Below are 15,294 nucleotides of genomic sequence, written 5' to 3'. Positions count from 1 at the left end.
CGCGCTCGGTGCGGCAGCCTCACTGCGCGTGTGGCAGCCTTTCTGCACGCTCGGTTTCTGATTCTGCTCACTCGACTGTTGGGAGTTTTGGCACTCTGGAGGCGTGGAAGAATTAAAGTGCCAGAAATTGAGCACTTGAACTTTCAATTTGAGAGCAGAATTTCATATCAAGAGACCAACTTTTTAATTTCAGAATAAGATTTGATATTATTGCTCTCAAAACTTGTAATACTTGTGCTCAAAATGTCTGCTCTCTTTCAAATTCACTCTGTTCTCCTTCAAATCTTCGTTTCTGCGCTCAGATTTAACCTTCTTACACTGGTGTTGTCTTCTCACGTGACAGCTTTTTCTCTGCACGGATCAAAACTCCTCCCACAAGTCTGTCCCCTGCTCTCACGGATTTTGTCTGCTCTCGCTCAAAACTTAGAAGTACAATCTCCTAGCAACCGCTCAGCTAACAGAAAGACTTGTGGGACTGGGCGGGAACAAACCTCTTTGGGGTGCGCTCGTTTTGACGCTCTGTGGATTTTCCTGTGTGGCTGCCGCACCTGTGCACTAACAGCCTGGCTAATACCCGCCCTGATCTGGAGCGGGAGTTTCACCTGCACCAGCAAAATGGACCAGAACCAACAAGACGCTCAAGTAAGTTATTTTTCAAAGGGAGACTACGTGCAAGAGCGCAGCGAGCCCGAACCTGCAGTGGATCCCCCTCAACACAAACCCACCGAGCTGATCTCAGAGTCACCAAGCTTTCTTGTTCCAGGTACCAATGGGCCAATGTGGGTGAAAGCTGTGCCCCCTCCATCGAACCAGCCAGGAGAGGTGTGGCGGAGAGGTGTCCAATTCCTGGCCCCAGCTGGCCAGTGGTTTTCAGGGGCATGTTGAGAGGAGACTCAGGGCATCTTCGCTAATGAAAAAGGTTTTTTTTGTGTGTGTTCCGAGTGTGATGCGCTCATACAGCTTGAGTCTTCCTACTGCAAATACAGGTCATTTATTACCAGTAATGAGGGTCTAGGTTTTACAACATAAATCTCTCTCCACACAGTAAGGGTGTTTGTCAGGAGGGGTCTGAGGTCAAGCCCACTATTTTGTATCGTGAGCTGAAGCCCTGAAGATTTAACACCTAGAGGTAGCCCGATGGCTCGGCTCGCGACAGTTGATGACTCCTGCTCAAGGGTTCCATTTGTGTTTTTGAAAAGATGTTTTGACACAAAATCAGTGTTGTACTGACAGTTGGTATACAATTATTTGTTATATATTTCACAGAAGAATACAAGCTGAATGGCTAAATTGATGGGCGAGAAGAGCTTTTAGATAGAAAAGAAAGAAAGAAAACTATATTTTATAAGGTGTCTTTCAAGATAAAAATCATGAGGCGCATCATGAAAACAAAAAAAACTTTAAATATAGGGGGGAAAAGCAGCCTTCTGTGGGAATTAGAGGTAACAAAGGTCAGGAGAGCTGACCATCTCTCAGTCTCTGACTGTGAGATTAAAGTAGATACAGTCTCTTTATTTTAACCTAACTTTACTTTGATTTGATTGCAGAACTTGTATAGATGTTTGTGGCAAGGGCTGCCTCAGGGACGTTCCCCTGGCCCTCTTTGTGTGAACAGGAACTCGCGATGGACAAAGAAAAGACATGATGCCCGTTGGGACCGGGTGCTGAACCCGAGCCTTCCTGCTAGAAGCATGCAAGAGATGCAGAGACTTTGAGATGCACGGAATGTGCGTCACCCCGCCAACATCTGAAAACCACAGCGGGGGCGACAACATCTGGTTTTAAATGTTTTTGACATGTTCTGCAACTGTAAAAAGGTAAACTTGACTTCACCTTGATCTACTTTCAGAATGTGGTAACACACCTATGCTAAAGGCGAAAACAACTCCATGTCACGTTGCCTAAGAGCCGGGATGTGGTTACAACTTTAAGAACACATAACAGCGTAAGCTGCGGTTACACCTGTGAAGTAAAAGGTCAATGATGTTACTGCCTGATGAAGAAGGTCCTCTCATGAGCCAAAAAGCATGGTGAATTTAGCTATAAAAGTGACCGACAAAGAACGAACGGGGCTCTCGATTGCGTTGGTCCTTCTGTAACTTGAAGGCAGAGAGCCTCGCAGAACCTCAGAGAACGCTCTTCGCATTGTGAGCCATTCTTTAATTAAATCTATAATGAGCGTTGTGAACACGGGCCGCACCAAGACGGCATAAAGGACCAGTGCCTTGGGCGCTGCATTTATTTGTATCCATGTCCGTATGTATATAAATGAATGATAGGATAGAGGTCAAAACTTAGAGTGGCGGCACATGAGGGGTGCTGACTAAAACCGGTAGACGAGAAGCTCAACAACGCTCAAAGGCTCATTGGAGGGTTTTAGCCATCTAACTATAGTAGATGTAAATTGCTAAAATTTGTCTAAACACAATCAATAATTTTACTTAATTGTAAAAAAGGTTTAGTTACCTATGATTTACATCCCTCTAACTTGTTAATCTCAATTGCTTAACATTCTTTTCATATTAACTGTTAAGTTTAATTTTACTTGTGTTTTAATCTTCTGAACTTTGAGCCGGTAATGCTTAACATTTTGATTGCTTGATTTTCAATCGCGTTTTAATTTTACATTCTTTCAGTTTATATTTCTTGAATTAATAATCTCATATTTTGCTTAAACTTTAGTTCAGTAGACATGTGCTAATGCTTCACTAGAAGTGTCATGATTTTCATTGTGCCTTATTTACCAAAAAAAGTCATAAAATAACAAAACTCACAAAAAATGTTTATGTGGATTTACTGTTTTTCTTGATCATTTTTGCCGTGGCCTTTTGGCTGAGTTTACTGTGTTGAAATTTCTTGATTTATTAAAAGGGTTGCTTTATTAGAACCCAAAAGACACACCTCGTCTCTTGCGAGTCATTTTACTCATCAAAACCACTTAGATAATTACATAGCTGATAGCTCCTTTCTCATAAGAGGAACTTCAGCTTAGCTCAGGCTTAGCCCTTTACTCCTAAACCCAGAAGCTGGCTGGAATCAACAAGGCTCGCGCTGCATCTCTGGATCTGAAGCTGCACGCTCGTTGCATCAGAATTCTACGATACCCTTGCCACCAGTTCAGTGGGATTCAGTAACAGGATCGGGTGGAGAGACTTCTCTTAGCCAGCACAATCCCTGGGTCCAAACCAGCAAGAGGTAAGCCCGGAACTAGACCCACTCCGAGTAGTCCTGTCTGGTTCCCCACAAAAGTGAGGCCTCTGCGAGCGCGAGCCGGGTCTGTCCACTCAAAACGTCAGGGGTTGTACCGGTAGGCTGGATCACAAGTAAGGCATTCAAGAGTTAAATGCATCGATAGAGCCTTGATGTCGAGTTTCAAAAGAGGAACTGATAAAATAAAATTAACTAGACAGGTAGAACTCTAACTAGGAGACACTATTCAGCCTCAAAGTTTAGCAGTTATTAGTGGTCCTAAGGTGACGAGCACTCTATTGTCCATTTACTTCAGATGTTGTATGCAACATCTATTTGGAAATCTTCAGGACCCTGTTGCCAGGCAGTTGGTGAGGAGAAACATGTTTGTTTTTACAGATAGGTTTACCATAAGTCTGCAGCAGCAGAATTTCAACTTTTATTCAACCATTTAATCTCTCATTTATTAGGGATTAATAGAGCTAGCTACCTGGCTGCCTGTACAGGGGGTGATTAACATGGCTGCCGGATCTAGCTTGGCTGGCATCATAAATAAAAAATAATAGGGCAGAAAAAAAGGCTCATAGGTCAATAGTCATTTACATTGTTCCCACGTACAAAACAATAGATCAATCAGCCTGCTAGTGTTGTCGCCAAAAGGTCAAGAGGTCATCTACAACATGTACTGAGCTGAATTGTGAGTCCTTAGGTTAAAAGCTTACTGAGATTGAAGGTGCCAAAAGCTGTGTTCAGTGTGCGTGCAGTTTAACATGCTGTTTTTCATCTTTGTGGACCAAAAGCTGCGTGCGTGCAATTCACCATCCTGTCTTTCAGTCCAGCTTATGTAACTTCCAGTAAACCTTGAGTTCTCGGATCATATTGGGTAATAGAGATAACAGGGCGCGTCGACCTCTGGGCTGGAGGGCACGTCGACCATATTGGGAAGTGAAAACATCACCCCATCCTCTCTCCAAAGTCAAAGGACTGTGAGAGTAACGCCAGGGACAAAGGTATAAATTTAGGACTGCACATTTGGTCGAGGTCTTTTTGTCTTTGGCTGTCCTGAAAGCTGTGAGCAGATGAATAAATAAAGACCCACGCTGTCTGACTGAGATGCCCGACTCCGACTTTCTTCTTTAAGAATAACAGAAAATGCCCACACTAGTTGTTAAAATTGTTCTCACAATAGAAACAAATAAGACAATAGAAACAATAGATTAATAGGGTCAAAGGTCAAGAGCTGTCTATCAAACTCCACATTCCTAAATGACATAAAGTGTTCCCCAATTGCCTCCCCCTCCTTGTATTTCACCTATTGTGTTTAAACAAATTGTTTCAGTCCATCCCACTCATCTCTCACCCATGAGGGAGTAACACCACTGGCTGAAGCACACCAACAAGGCGAGAGTGAAGAGATCTCCAAAGCAGGCCGCCATCAGCGTGGCAATGTTGTCTGGATTGATTCCCATCCGCTTGGAGCCAATAATCACTCCCACCATCACAATTCCTGGAGAAAGTTTGACACAAGCAAAAGTTTGTTGGATGGTTTATTAGATCTGGGGCATGGCTTAGGTCATGCCCCCACTGTCTATCTGTCCAGTATTATGTAGTATGTTGGAGTGTCTTTACACAATCAGACACCCATGATTTTTACATCTTGTTTATTTAGGACAAGATTTGTGACGCAAACAGATCTTGACACATTTCCATGCACTGATACAATAGAAATGTACCATGCCACAAAATGGGGAGGGCCAAGCTAAGGATATGTCTGAGAGGATTCGAGGCCCTTTTGACTGACTGTGAGGGGTGGATTATGGGGGTTACATTGTCTTGTTTGTACCATTTTCTATGCTTTTTTCCATCAACCAGATTAGAACCAACCTACTGAACAATGGTCATTTTTGGGAGTGTATCAGAAAGATTATTACTGGTTCTCCTCCCCTGGAAGTAAAGAACCAGGAATTAAGGTCCGCTAGCTGCAGAGGATCCAGACAAGAAAAGAAGCTTTCTGTGGCAAGGTGGAGATATGAGGGTCCAGGCGGGATATGATCACCAGACTCCCCGGTGAGAGTCCCCCGTGCTAACCAGTCAGCCAAAGGGCACATCCCCTTGGCCATGTAGCCAGGGCGCATGATCAGTCAGCATACAGTGACACTAACCCTGTCACATTTCTATAGAAGTTCATGAAATGTTTTAGATTGTTACTAATAGAGAACTGATCTTTTGTCTAACTTATAAAAGAAACAAGCTGTTACGGAAATTCGAGCATACTCTTTTTCTAGTGAGGATCTCTGAATGACTCTTCTGAGAACAGATAGTGTATGGTGACTTTGAATTTTTTGTAGCCTGGCAAGCTAATATGCGATGTGATTGGCCCACATTATAGACTGCTGTGATTGGCCCAACCCAAGAGCTATGATTGGAAAGCCACGACAGTGGATTGGGCTGCGAGGGTTCCAATGAAGCATGCCTAGACCGAACTTTGCAAAGCAAGAATTTGGTCTAGTTCACCAAGCTAACTTTTTTGAGTATCTTTGTTTTGAATTAAAAGGTACACCCAAGATCTTAGTGTTAGTAATATACAGACTTGCAGGGTCATGCATAATTTCTTAGAAAACTTCACTGAGCTTTCTGTTATTACAACAGACTTCAATCATCCTCTCATAACTGGTGACTTCAACATCCACGTTGATGACGTAAATACTAAAACTGCAGTACAATTTCCTGGAGTGCTTGAACTATTTGACATTGTCCAGAATATTCATCTACCAACACACAATCAAGGTCACACACTTTTGACTTAATCTTACCAAAGATATTGATGTGCCAGACACTGTTGTTAAGGAAGCCGGCCTCTGACCATTTCTGTGTTTTTCTGATATATCAGTTTTACCTGTTGTCCATCATAACTCAGTTGTTCTAATAAAAAAAACTGCATCAGTTTTAGTGAACTTATGAATATGTCAACAAGTCTAACAACCAACTGTGTTGATTCATTTCTAAATGGATTAAACAGCAAAACTCTGAAGGTCATTGATGCCATTGCTCCTGAAAAACAAAAAATCATCTCTGGCAAACAAAAAGCTCCATGGAGGTTAACCAAATAAGTTACAAACCAAAAGAGGGAATGCTACAAAGCTGAGCGTAAATGGAGGAAAAGTAGACTTCTTGAATGTTTTCAGTCCTACAAACAGCAGCTGCACTTACAACTCTTCTAAAGAAAAGTAAACTAGATCCCTTAGTGATGAATAATTACAGACCAGTTTCTAATCTGCCCTTCATTGGGAAAATTATTGAAAAAGCAGTGGTGATCCAGCTGAGCAACTCCTTGGAGACAAACACCGTCCTGGATGGTTTTCGGTCAGGCTTTAGACAACATCACAGCACGGAGAATGCACTGCTAAACGTATTAAATGGTATCCATATTAATACAGATTCAGGCAATTTAGTGATGCTCGATCACAGCGCAGCTTGTGGACCACAACGTCTTTTTTGATAGACTAATGAACTGGTTGGGACTTTCAGGCATAATCCATAGTTGCTTCCAATCATACCTCGCAGACAGGAGTTACATTTTTTCCATTGGTGATCACATATCAAAGCAAATCACCCTGACATTCGGTGTCCCCCAAGGTTCGATTCTTGGACCACTGCTTTTGAATCTCTACATGCTCCCCATGGGTCAAGTCAAAAACAATAACAACATTGCCTATCATAGTTAAGCAGATGACACCCAGGGCTACCTGGCTCTATCACCAAATGAATCTGCCCCCCTAGGCTTACTCTATCAGTGCCTAGAGCAAGTCAGTGACTGGATGCAATCAAATTTCCTTCAGTTAAACAAAGACAAGACTGGAGATATTGTCTTTGGAAATAAGAAGAATAGGATGGAAGCTATTGCTCAGTTTAGCTACACAGGAATAAAGACGAAGACTCAGGTTAGAAAACCTTGGTGTTACCATTGATTCAGACCTGAGTTTCACTGGTCACATTAAAGCTATAACTAGATCAGCGTATTATCATCTCCATCAATTAGCAAGAGGGGTCTCGTGTCAGAACAAGACCCAGAGAAACTAATTAATGTGTTCATGTACAGCAGTCTGGACTACTACCAAGATATTCTAACTGGTCATCCCAAAACAGCTGTAAAACAAATACAGCTTATTCAGAATGCTGCTACAGCCTTAACAAGAACCAAAAAAACGAGTACATCACTCCTGTTCTTAAATCTCCACACTAGTTATCAGTAAACTACAGAATCGACTTCAAAGTGCTTCTACTAGTTTATAAATCACTCAATGGCATGTGGCCAAAGTACATGTCGGATCTCCTTCCAGTATATACACCTAGTAGGGCTCTCAGATCCTTGGGAAATAGTCATTTGGTAGAACCTCGGGTCAGAAACAAACAACGTGAAGCTGTGTTTAGTCACTATGCTGCACACAGATGGAATCAGCTTCCTTGTGACCGCAAATCTGCCCCAACTCTAGTAACGTTTAAATCAAAATTAAAAACTTTCATGTATTCATCAGCCTTTGCGTGAATGTTCTTATGCTGCACTTTCTGCACTGTAACTGCTCTCCAGTTGAGTATTTCTTTTACATTTTTGTTGAATTTGAAATTAATGTCTACATTTCCTCGTTAGATTTACTGTGCTTGCTGTTCTTGGTTCTGTAAAGAACTTTGAATTGCATTTGTGTTTGAAATGTGCTTCACAAATAAAGCTGCCTTGCCTTCTGCCCCAATCGCAGTTTTCAGTTCCTCACCTCCAGAGCTTATGAAGCCCGAGACAGGCTTTCGTATGAAAGTATATTTCTTCTTTAAAGTTATGATTGTGAAACCAAAGCTGTTAGTTGACAAGTTAGCAAAAGAAACAGAACCTATGGAAATAGATGAAAAAATGACCTCATTGTGAAACCGGTGTGTATACACTCTGGTCTGTGAGGTGTAGGGGCTGCATAACTTAATTTTTTTTAAAGTCGACAGTCAAGTAATGAAAATCTAGTCGACTTCAACTAATTATTGATGATGTCATACACCTGAATCGGCTAAAACTGACGATGGGTGACCAAGTGTTTTTTCCGACACATGTCGGAAGGCGACGCTCTGGCACAGCACGTTGCTTTTTGACGCCTGCGGTAAAATGGAGATTTTACCGAATTGTGACCTTTACCCTCTTGCTATTTAACCTTCCCCTCACCCTTACCCTAACCTTTACCCAGTATGTCAGTCTAAATTTTCCGTTAAACGTGTTTGAGAGGAACGATGAAACGCAAAACAAAGCTTTGCATGCGCAAGCTGGTTAAGGTTAGGATGGGGGTGAGGGGAGAGGGTTAAGGTCACAAATCGGTCAAATGTCCTTTTTACCACGGGCGTCAAATACCGACCGACGCTCTGGCACAGCGCATAGGGGCTCGTCACCTGCTGTCTTTTCCGAGGACTCCATCTTGTCGGTCATTATCACGTGACAGCGACTAGTCGATGAAAGGCATAAAAAGTCACTACAGAGCAGTGAAGTCGTCTAGCCGACTAGTCGACTAGTTGATACAACCCCTAGTGAGGAGTCACTCACTGAGCGCTGCATGCTGGATGCTTTTACGTTTTTTTTAAACAATAAATATTGATACAATTCCACCACATTAAGGCATAGTCAGTGTCAGGATGTGATGAAGGACCCAAATCCAGGTGAGAGATCCCCAGGATGCAGGAAGGTAAGATAAAAGGGATTTATGAAGAAACACTGATGCACTAAAGTAAGTAAGTAAGTAAGTAAAAGTTTATTTATATAGCGCCTTTCTCAGATATGAATCACAAAGCGCTGTACAACATGATAAAGATCAGGTCAAATACCTCTAACCAAAAAAACATCAGAAAAACAATAGCAGTGATAAACGTAGAAAATAAAATCATGAGTATAAACAAAGTGAAGGTGTGAACCCGAACAAAGCCATCATTCTGAAACATTTAGGGAGGGAACGCCTGGATGAAAAGGTGAGTTTTTAGATGATTTTTAAAGACCTCTACAGTGTTAGAGAGACGGAGGTTTTAAGGAAGACAGTTCCAAAGTCTGGGTGCAATAGTCTGAAAGGCCCTGTCCCCTTTGGTTTTTAGTCTGGTTCGAGGAACAGCCAGGAGGTTTTCAGATGTGGATCTAAGGTTCCGAGAGGTGGTGTGTGGGGATAAAAGCTCAGATAGGTAGCTTGGAGCCTGGTTGTTAAGAGCTCTGTAGGTCAGGACTAAAACTTTAAACTGTATTCTATATTCTACCGGGAGCCAGTGGAGGGACTGTAAAACTGGAGTGATGTGAGCTCGTCTGCTGGATTAACACAGGAGATCACAGTCTGACAATGTGGGTAAATGACTGGGAGTTTCAATACACAGAGGAAGGTGTGCTGAGTGTGATGGCTGAAAGCTGTGCAGGTTACCAGGTCAAAGGAAGGAAAACTAAAAACCACAGGGGCTGAAGGAACACAGACATCTGAATAGCTGCTGGAGAAATGACACAACAGAAACTTGTTTAATGAAGCTTTCCATGTGTTTAGGATATTTTTAATGAAGCGATGGTTTTAAATTTACAGTGGTGTTATTACCTTGCAGCAGTGATGCCATGAACGCAGCACAAAGGCTGGTTGAACAGAGGAGCACCAGGTGATTCAAGGGCATCCTTCCTTCTGCTATCCAGTCTAGCAGAGTCACTACAAGAGAAGCTAACAGGCCCAATACTGTGGCTTGTAGCTGTAAAATAGAAATGTAGAACAAAAAAAAAAGAACATTTGGCCTAATTGGAGGACAAAATATTACAAGTAAAAAAAGGCAGAGTATACCTGTTTAAGTGCTAAGTTACCAACAATTAGCATCCACTTTTCTCTGGTAGAATCCATTCTCCCTGCATTCACCTGAAAAAATCACATAAAGTTATTAAAATGTTCTACAACAAAGGGTTGTCAGGGTGTCCAATCCTGGGTCTGCGGGGCCGGTATCCAGCATGTTTTTATTGTTCCTCTGCTACAACACACCTGATTCAGTGGTTGAATCACTTGTTCAGCGGCTCATCAGGCTCTGGAGAAGCCTGTTAATTACCTGCTGATTAAAGTCAGGTGTGTTAAAACAGGGTTAAAACCAGGGGCGTGTCCAGGGAGTGGCCTGGGGTAGCACATGCCACCCTTGGAATCTGATTGGCCACCCCAGATGCCAGCACACTAATTTACCTTTAAATAGGCTTTTCATTGTCCACAAAAGGCTTGGGGGTAAAACAAAAAAAAGCATAACCGTTGGTGCCACCCTTGCACAAAGTTGTGCCTTACCTGGGCCACCCCGTTTTAAAAGATCTGGACACGCCACTGGTTAAAACTAAAACATGTTGGATACCGGCCCTCCAGGACCAGGATTGGGCACCCCTGGAACTCATTTACCTTCTTCACTGAACTTAAGACAAATCAATGAAACTTTTAGGATCATCGGGTGAATATTTCTCATCTCACAAACGCTTTTGAGTAGAGTTGTTTTATTTATTTTACCAACTACATGTGAAGAAAAAGTAAAAGATAAGTGACCTGCATGTGTATAGCGCCTTTCAGAGGACTCCAAAGTGCTTTACACCACAGTGTATCATTCATCCATTCACACACTGATGGTGATGAGCTGCAATGTAGCCACAGCTGCCCCAGGACTCACTGACAGAGGCGAGGTTGCTGAGCACAGGCTCCACCAGAGCCTCCGACCACCACCAGCAGGCATACGGGGTTAAGTGTCTTGCCCAAGGACACACCAGCAGCATTCTCTAGCGAGAGCCAGGGTCAAGCCTGCAACTTTCTGATAAGTGGACAACCTGCTCTACCTCCTGAGCGACTGCTGCCCTAAAAGTACAAATATTACAACATTTTCTTCATAGTTGTAAGCCAATGATTAAAAGTTAGTGCCATTTTATTTTCCTCGTGGCACATCTGGAGCTTGACATGCCAGATAATATCCTACCATGGCGAGGTGGAGAAACGAGGGCCCAAGTGAGATTCGATCCCCTGACTCTCGGGTGAGAGTCATGCGTGCTTACCAGTCAGCCAAAGGGACATCCCCTTGGCCACGTAGCCAGGGCGCATGATCAATCGGGACACTGTGACAGGACGCTCACACTGCCACACTAGCTTGATGTCAAGTGAAACTCCCTGAAAAAAGCTCTTCTTCTTCAGTATCATGAGGGTGTGTTTTCAGTAAGGTGTTGGTTTTTTTAAGCTTTCTAGATGTCTGAATATATTTGACTCGAAGCACTCACAGCAGTGGAAAGTCTTGCGGCGAGAGTCATTTCCAGGTTCCCCTTCATGCCTAAAACAGCTGGAACCAGGATAAAGAGCTCCGTGAATTCCTGGAAGACATCCCAGCCCTGCCACAAACACACACAAAGAGCACGGAATGTGATTATACGAGTTAGATCACAGCGAACACCTCAAAGATTCAAGAAATCACCTTTATTTTATAAAACTGTGATGGATAAATTTGGTTCATGATTTATCAGTATTGACTGGAATGAAGCATTTAATTGTTTGCAGTAAGTATCTTCTGTTATGTGATTAACAGCCTGAGAAAGAGGCCTAGGGACATTTCCAGTCCTTAGAAGGCATAGCTTGGTGCCTTTTGATTTCTTAGAAGAGTCGGAAAAGGCGGTGGGGGGTGAAAGAAGTATTGATGCTGCAGACATTTGTCGGCAGGACGATTGCTCTGGAAACGGGTTGCTTTGTGCGACTGTGGTTTCTCTTCTTATTGCAATAAGAATCTAAACTTTGTTTATTAAAGTGACAATGTGTAGTTTTTACCATTAATCTATGGAAATATCCATCAAAATACTGTGAAAAATGAATACAAAACTTTCACTATATATGAACGTTATGTTTTAAACATTTCACTCGTTGCCAGTGATAAAAGGGAGTCTGATGTGCTTGTCATTTTGCTGGAGCTTGAATGATCTGGCGAAGTACTCATTTGAAAATTGCGCAGCAGGGAATTTTGACCCTAATGACCATCCGCTGGTAAGGTCTTACTCAAACACAAAAATACTGCTCGCTTGCAATGATTTAGGTATGTACTGCCTCCTATTGCCAGGTAAAATACACCCACTCACTTTGAATCCAGGACTGTTTTCTCAAGGCTTGATACGCCTCTAATTAAATCCCACAACAAACCTTTTCTTCATGATAATTGACCCACACTTGGATAGCACCTTTCAGAGTCAGAGGACTCCAAAGCGCTTTACAGTGTGTTTTCCACCCAAGCACACACACGGGTGAAGATGAGCAGCCACACCTGTGTCTGTCTGTGTGTGTGTGTGTGTGTGTGTGTGTGTGTGTGTGTGTGTGTGTGTGTGTGTGTGTGTGTGTGTGTGTGTGTGTGTGTGTGTGTGTGTGTGTGTGTGTGTGTGTGTGTGTGTGTGTGTGGTCTTCTGCTTGACTCAGCATCATCATGCAAACATCCCATTTGTTTCTGCAACAAGCAAGCTATTAGGAGTCCAGATGGGAAATAGGTGTTTCCAAGCTTACCTAAACATCTGAGCCGTTTCAAAAAGAGGGAGTCACGGCTTCCTGGAAACACTTGTGGAAACTAGTTACTTGCCAAAAAATATCCAACGTGTGTGTGTGAGAATCTATGCTGACCAAATATCTGTGCCTTTTCCAAGCACCTCCGTGGATTTGTTTGTTGAGAGGTGGACAAAGTATTTTTTTCAGTGGGAATCTGAATAAAATCAAGACTGCTTTTTCTTTTTTCTGACAGTATTTTGGGAAAAAAATTAATGTATCTCTGAATAAAGTCTGAAAATGGAAGTAGTGTAATTTCTAAAAAAAAAAAAAGATTCCAAGAGGTTTTTTTAGTCATCTATTTACACAGTTATTCAAAGAAAAATAACCCCAAGAAATGCATCATCTTGTTTTCATGGGGTTCTTCTCAAAAAGGTTAGTGGCAGAAGGCTGCCGTAAACACAGACCATTGTTTATGATGGTGAAAAAACACAAAGACCTTGGCTGTAGTTGTTTGTTAGAAAACAGTGAAAGGCAGTGGGGGCTGAAAGGGGTGTTGATCCTGCAGGTGTTTGTCTTCAGCGAGAGAGAGGGAGAGAGGAGGGCCAGGCTGGAGGGGGGGCTGCTGGTTCCAGTTTGGGACCGGTTGTGTCATTCAGCTCAATGTGGATGGTATCATAAATCAAACACGACAGGATGGAACACAAGGGTTATAGGTTGCTTGTCATTAAATTGTTCCCACGGATATAAACAATAGATCATGGGCCCTCAGATTAACGCAGTGGTCAGATCGTGTTTTTACCAGCTGCGCAGACTAGTTCTCTTAAAACCGATCCTGAAACGAGCACACCTGGAATCCGTAATTCATGCTTTTATCATCTCCCGACTGGATTACGCAAATTCCATTTTACCTGCCTCCACTCTTAACAGGCTTCAGGTCGTACAGAACGCGGCAGCCAGGTTTTTAACAAACACCCCTAGAAGAGACCATATCACACCTGTACTGGCGCAGCTCCACTGGCTACTCGTAAACTTCAGAGTCAAGTTTAAAATCCTGATTTTTGTTTTTAAGGCCCTGAATGGTCTGGCTCCGGATTACCTGTCTGATCTTGTCTCTCGTTATGCGCCAAACCGGGCGTTGAGATCTGCTGATTGCCTGCTGCTTCGCGTTCCAACAATGAAATACAAAACGCGGGGGCAGCGTGCCTTTGTCTATGCTGCTTCGACACTCTGGAATGCTCTTCCTCTTTCAGTGAGGCTGGTACCATCCCTCCTCCGTTTCAAGTCGCTACTTAAGGCTCACTTTTACGACCAGGCAATTTTAAATCCCTGACTTTTATTATTTTACGATGTGTCTTTTTATTGACCGTGATTATCTGCTTTGTTGTGTATCTTATTGTTGACCGTGTTTTGTTTTTATATTGTGTTTTTACTTTTTATTCTGTACAGCTCTTTGGTCGGCTGCCATGCCATTTTTAAAAGTGCTTTATAAATAAAATTGGTATGGTATGATATGGTATGGTATGGTATGGTATCAACAGGCCTACTACTCGCTAAACTCATTTGCATGATAGAAACAATAGGAACAATAGATCAATAGGGTCAAAGCTGTCGATCAATCCAACTCCACAATTCTGAATGACATAAAGTACATTCTTTATCATGGGATTTCCCTACCAGGTTAGTGGTAGCAGGCTGCCATAAACACAGGCAGCCTGCCATTATTGAAATAAAAAAAAAACTAAAGTAATTAAGTATTTTTTTAAACACCCGTGTTAATTTTGATAAGAATTTTTCATTTAGATTTAGGCTGAAAGACGACCACCACTGAACAAGACACACAAGCTGAAACGTCAAGACTGGGCCAAGAAATACCTCAAGACTGATTTTTCTAAGGTTTTATGGACTGATGAAATGAGAGGGAGTCTTGATGGGCCAGATGGATGGGCCCGTGGCTGGATTGGTAAAGGGCAGAGAGCTCCAGTCCGACTCAGACGCCAGCAAGGTGGAGGTGGAGTACTGGTTTGGGCTGGTATCATCAAAGATGAGCTTGTGGGGCCTTTTCGGGTTGATGATGGAGTCAAGCTCAACTGCCAGTCCTACTGCCAGTTTCTGGAAGACACCTTCTTCAAGCAGTGGTACAGGAAGAAGTCTGCATCCTTCAAGAAAAACATGATTTTCATACAGGACAATGCTCCATCACACGCGTCCAAGTACTCCACAGCGTGGCTGGCAAGAAAGGGCATAAAAGAAGAAAAACTAATGACATGGCCTCCTTGTTCACCTGATCTGAACCCCATTGAGAACCTGTGGTCCATCATCAAATGTGAGATTTACAAGGAGGGAAAACAGTACACCTCTCTGAACAGTGTCTGGGAGGCTGTGGTTGCTGCTGCACGCAATGTTGATGGTGAACAGATCAAAACACTGACAGAATCCATGGATGGCAGGCTTTTGAGTGTCCTTGCAAAGAAAGGTGGCTATATTGGTCGCTGATTTGTTTTTATATTGTTTTTGATTGTCAGAAATGTATATTTGGGAATGTGGAGATGTTATATTGGTTTCACTGGTAAAAATAAATAATTGAAATGGGTATATA

At 42.6% G+C, this 15,294-nt stretch overlaps 1 protein-coding gene across 1 annotated transcript in view; it reads right to left on the bottom strand.

Moving 5' to 3' along the window:
• Positions 1-15,294, bottom strand: part of slc41a2a (solute carrier family 41 member 2a) — a 35,400-nt gene that overhangs the window by 15,419 nt on the left and 4,687 nt on the right. Inside the window, exons 2-5 of the mRNA XM_015964921.3 lie at positions 11,462-11,569; positions 10,017-10,088; positions 9,783-9,927; positions 4,550-4,696 (exon numbers count right to left, since the gene is read on the bottom strand). Coding sequence (XP_015820407.3) covers positions 4,550-4,696; positions 9,783-9,927; positions 10,017-10,088; positions 11,462-11,569 — 472 coding nt within the window. The remainder of the gene's footprint in view (positions 1-4,549; positions 4,697-9,782; positions 9,928-10,016; positions 10,089-11,461; positions 11,570-15,294) is intronic.

The sequence above is a fragment of the Nothobranchius furzeri genome, chromosome 4 (genome assembly GCF_043380555.1).
Source record: "Nothobranchius furzeri strain GRZ-AD chromosome 4, NfurGRZ-RIMD1, whole genome shotgun sequence".
Taxonomy (NCBI): Eukaryota; Metazoa; Chordata; class Actinopteri; order Cyprinodontiformes; family Nothobranchiidae; genus Nothobranchius; species Nothobranchius furzeri.
This window is presented reverse-complemented; position numbering and strand designations above follow the sequence as displayed.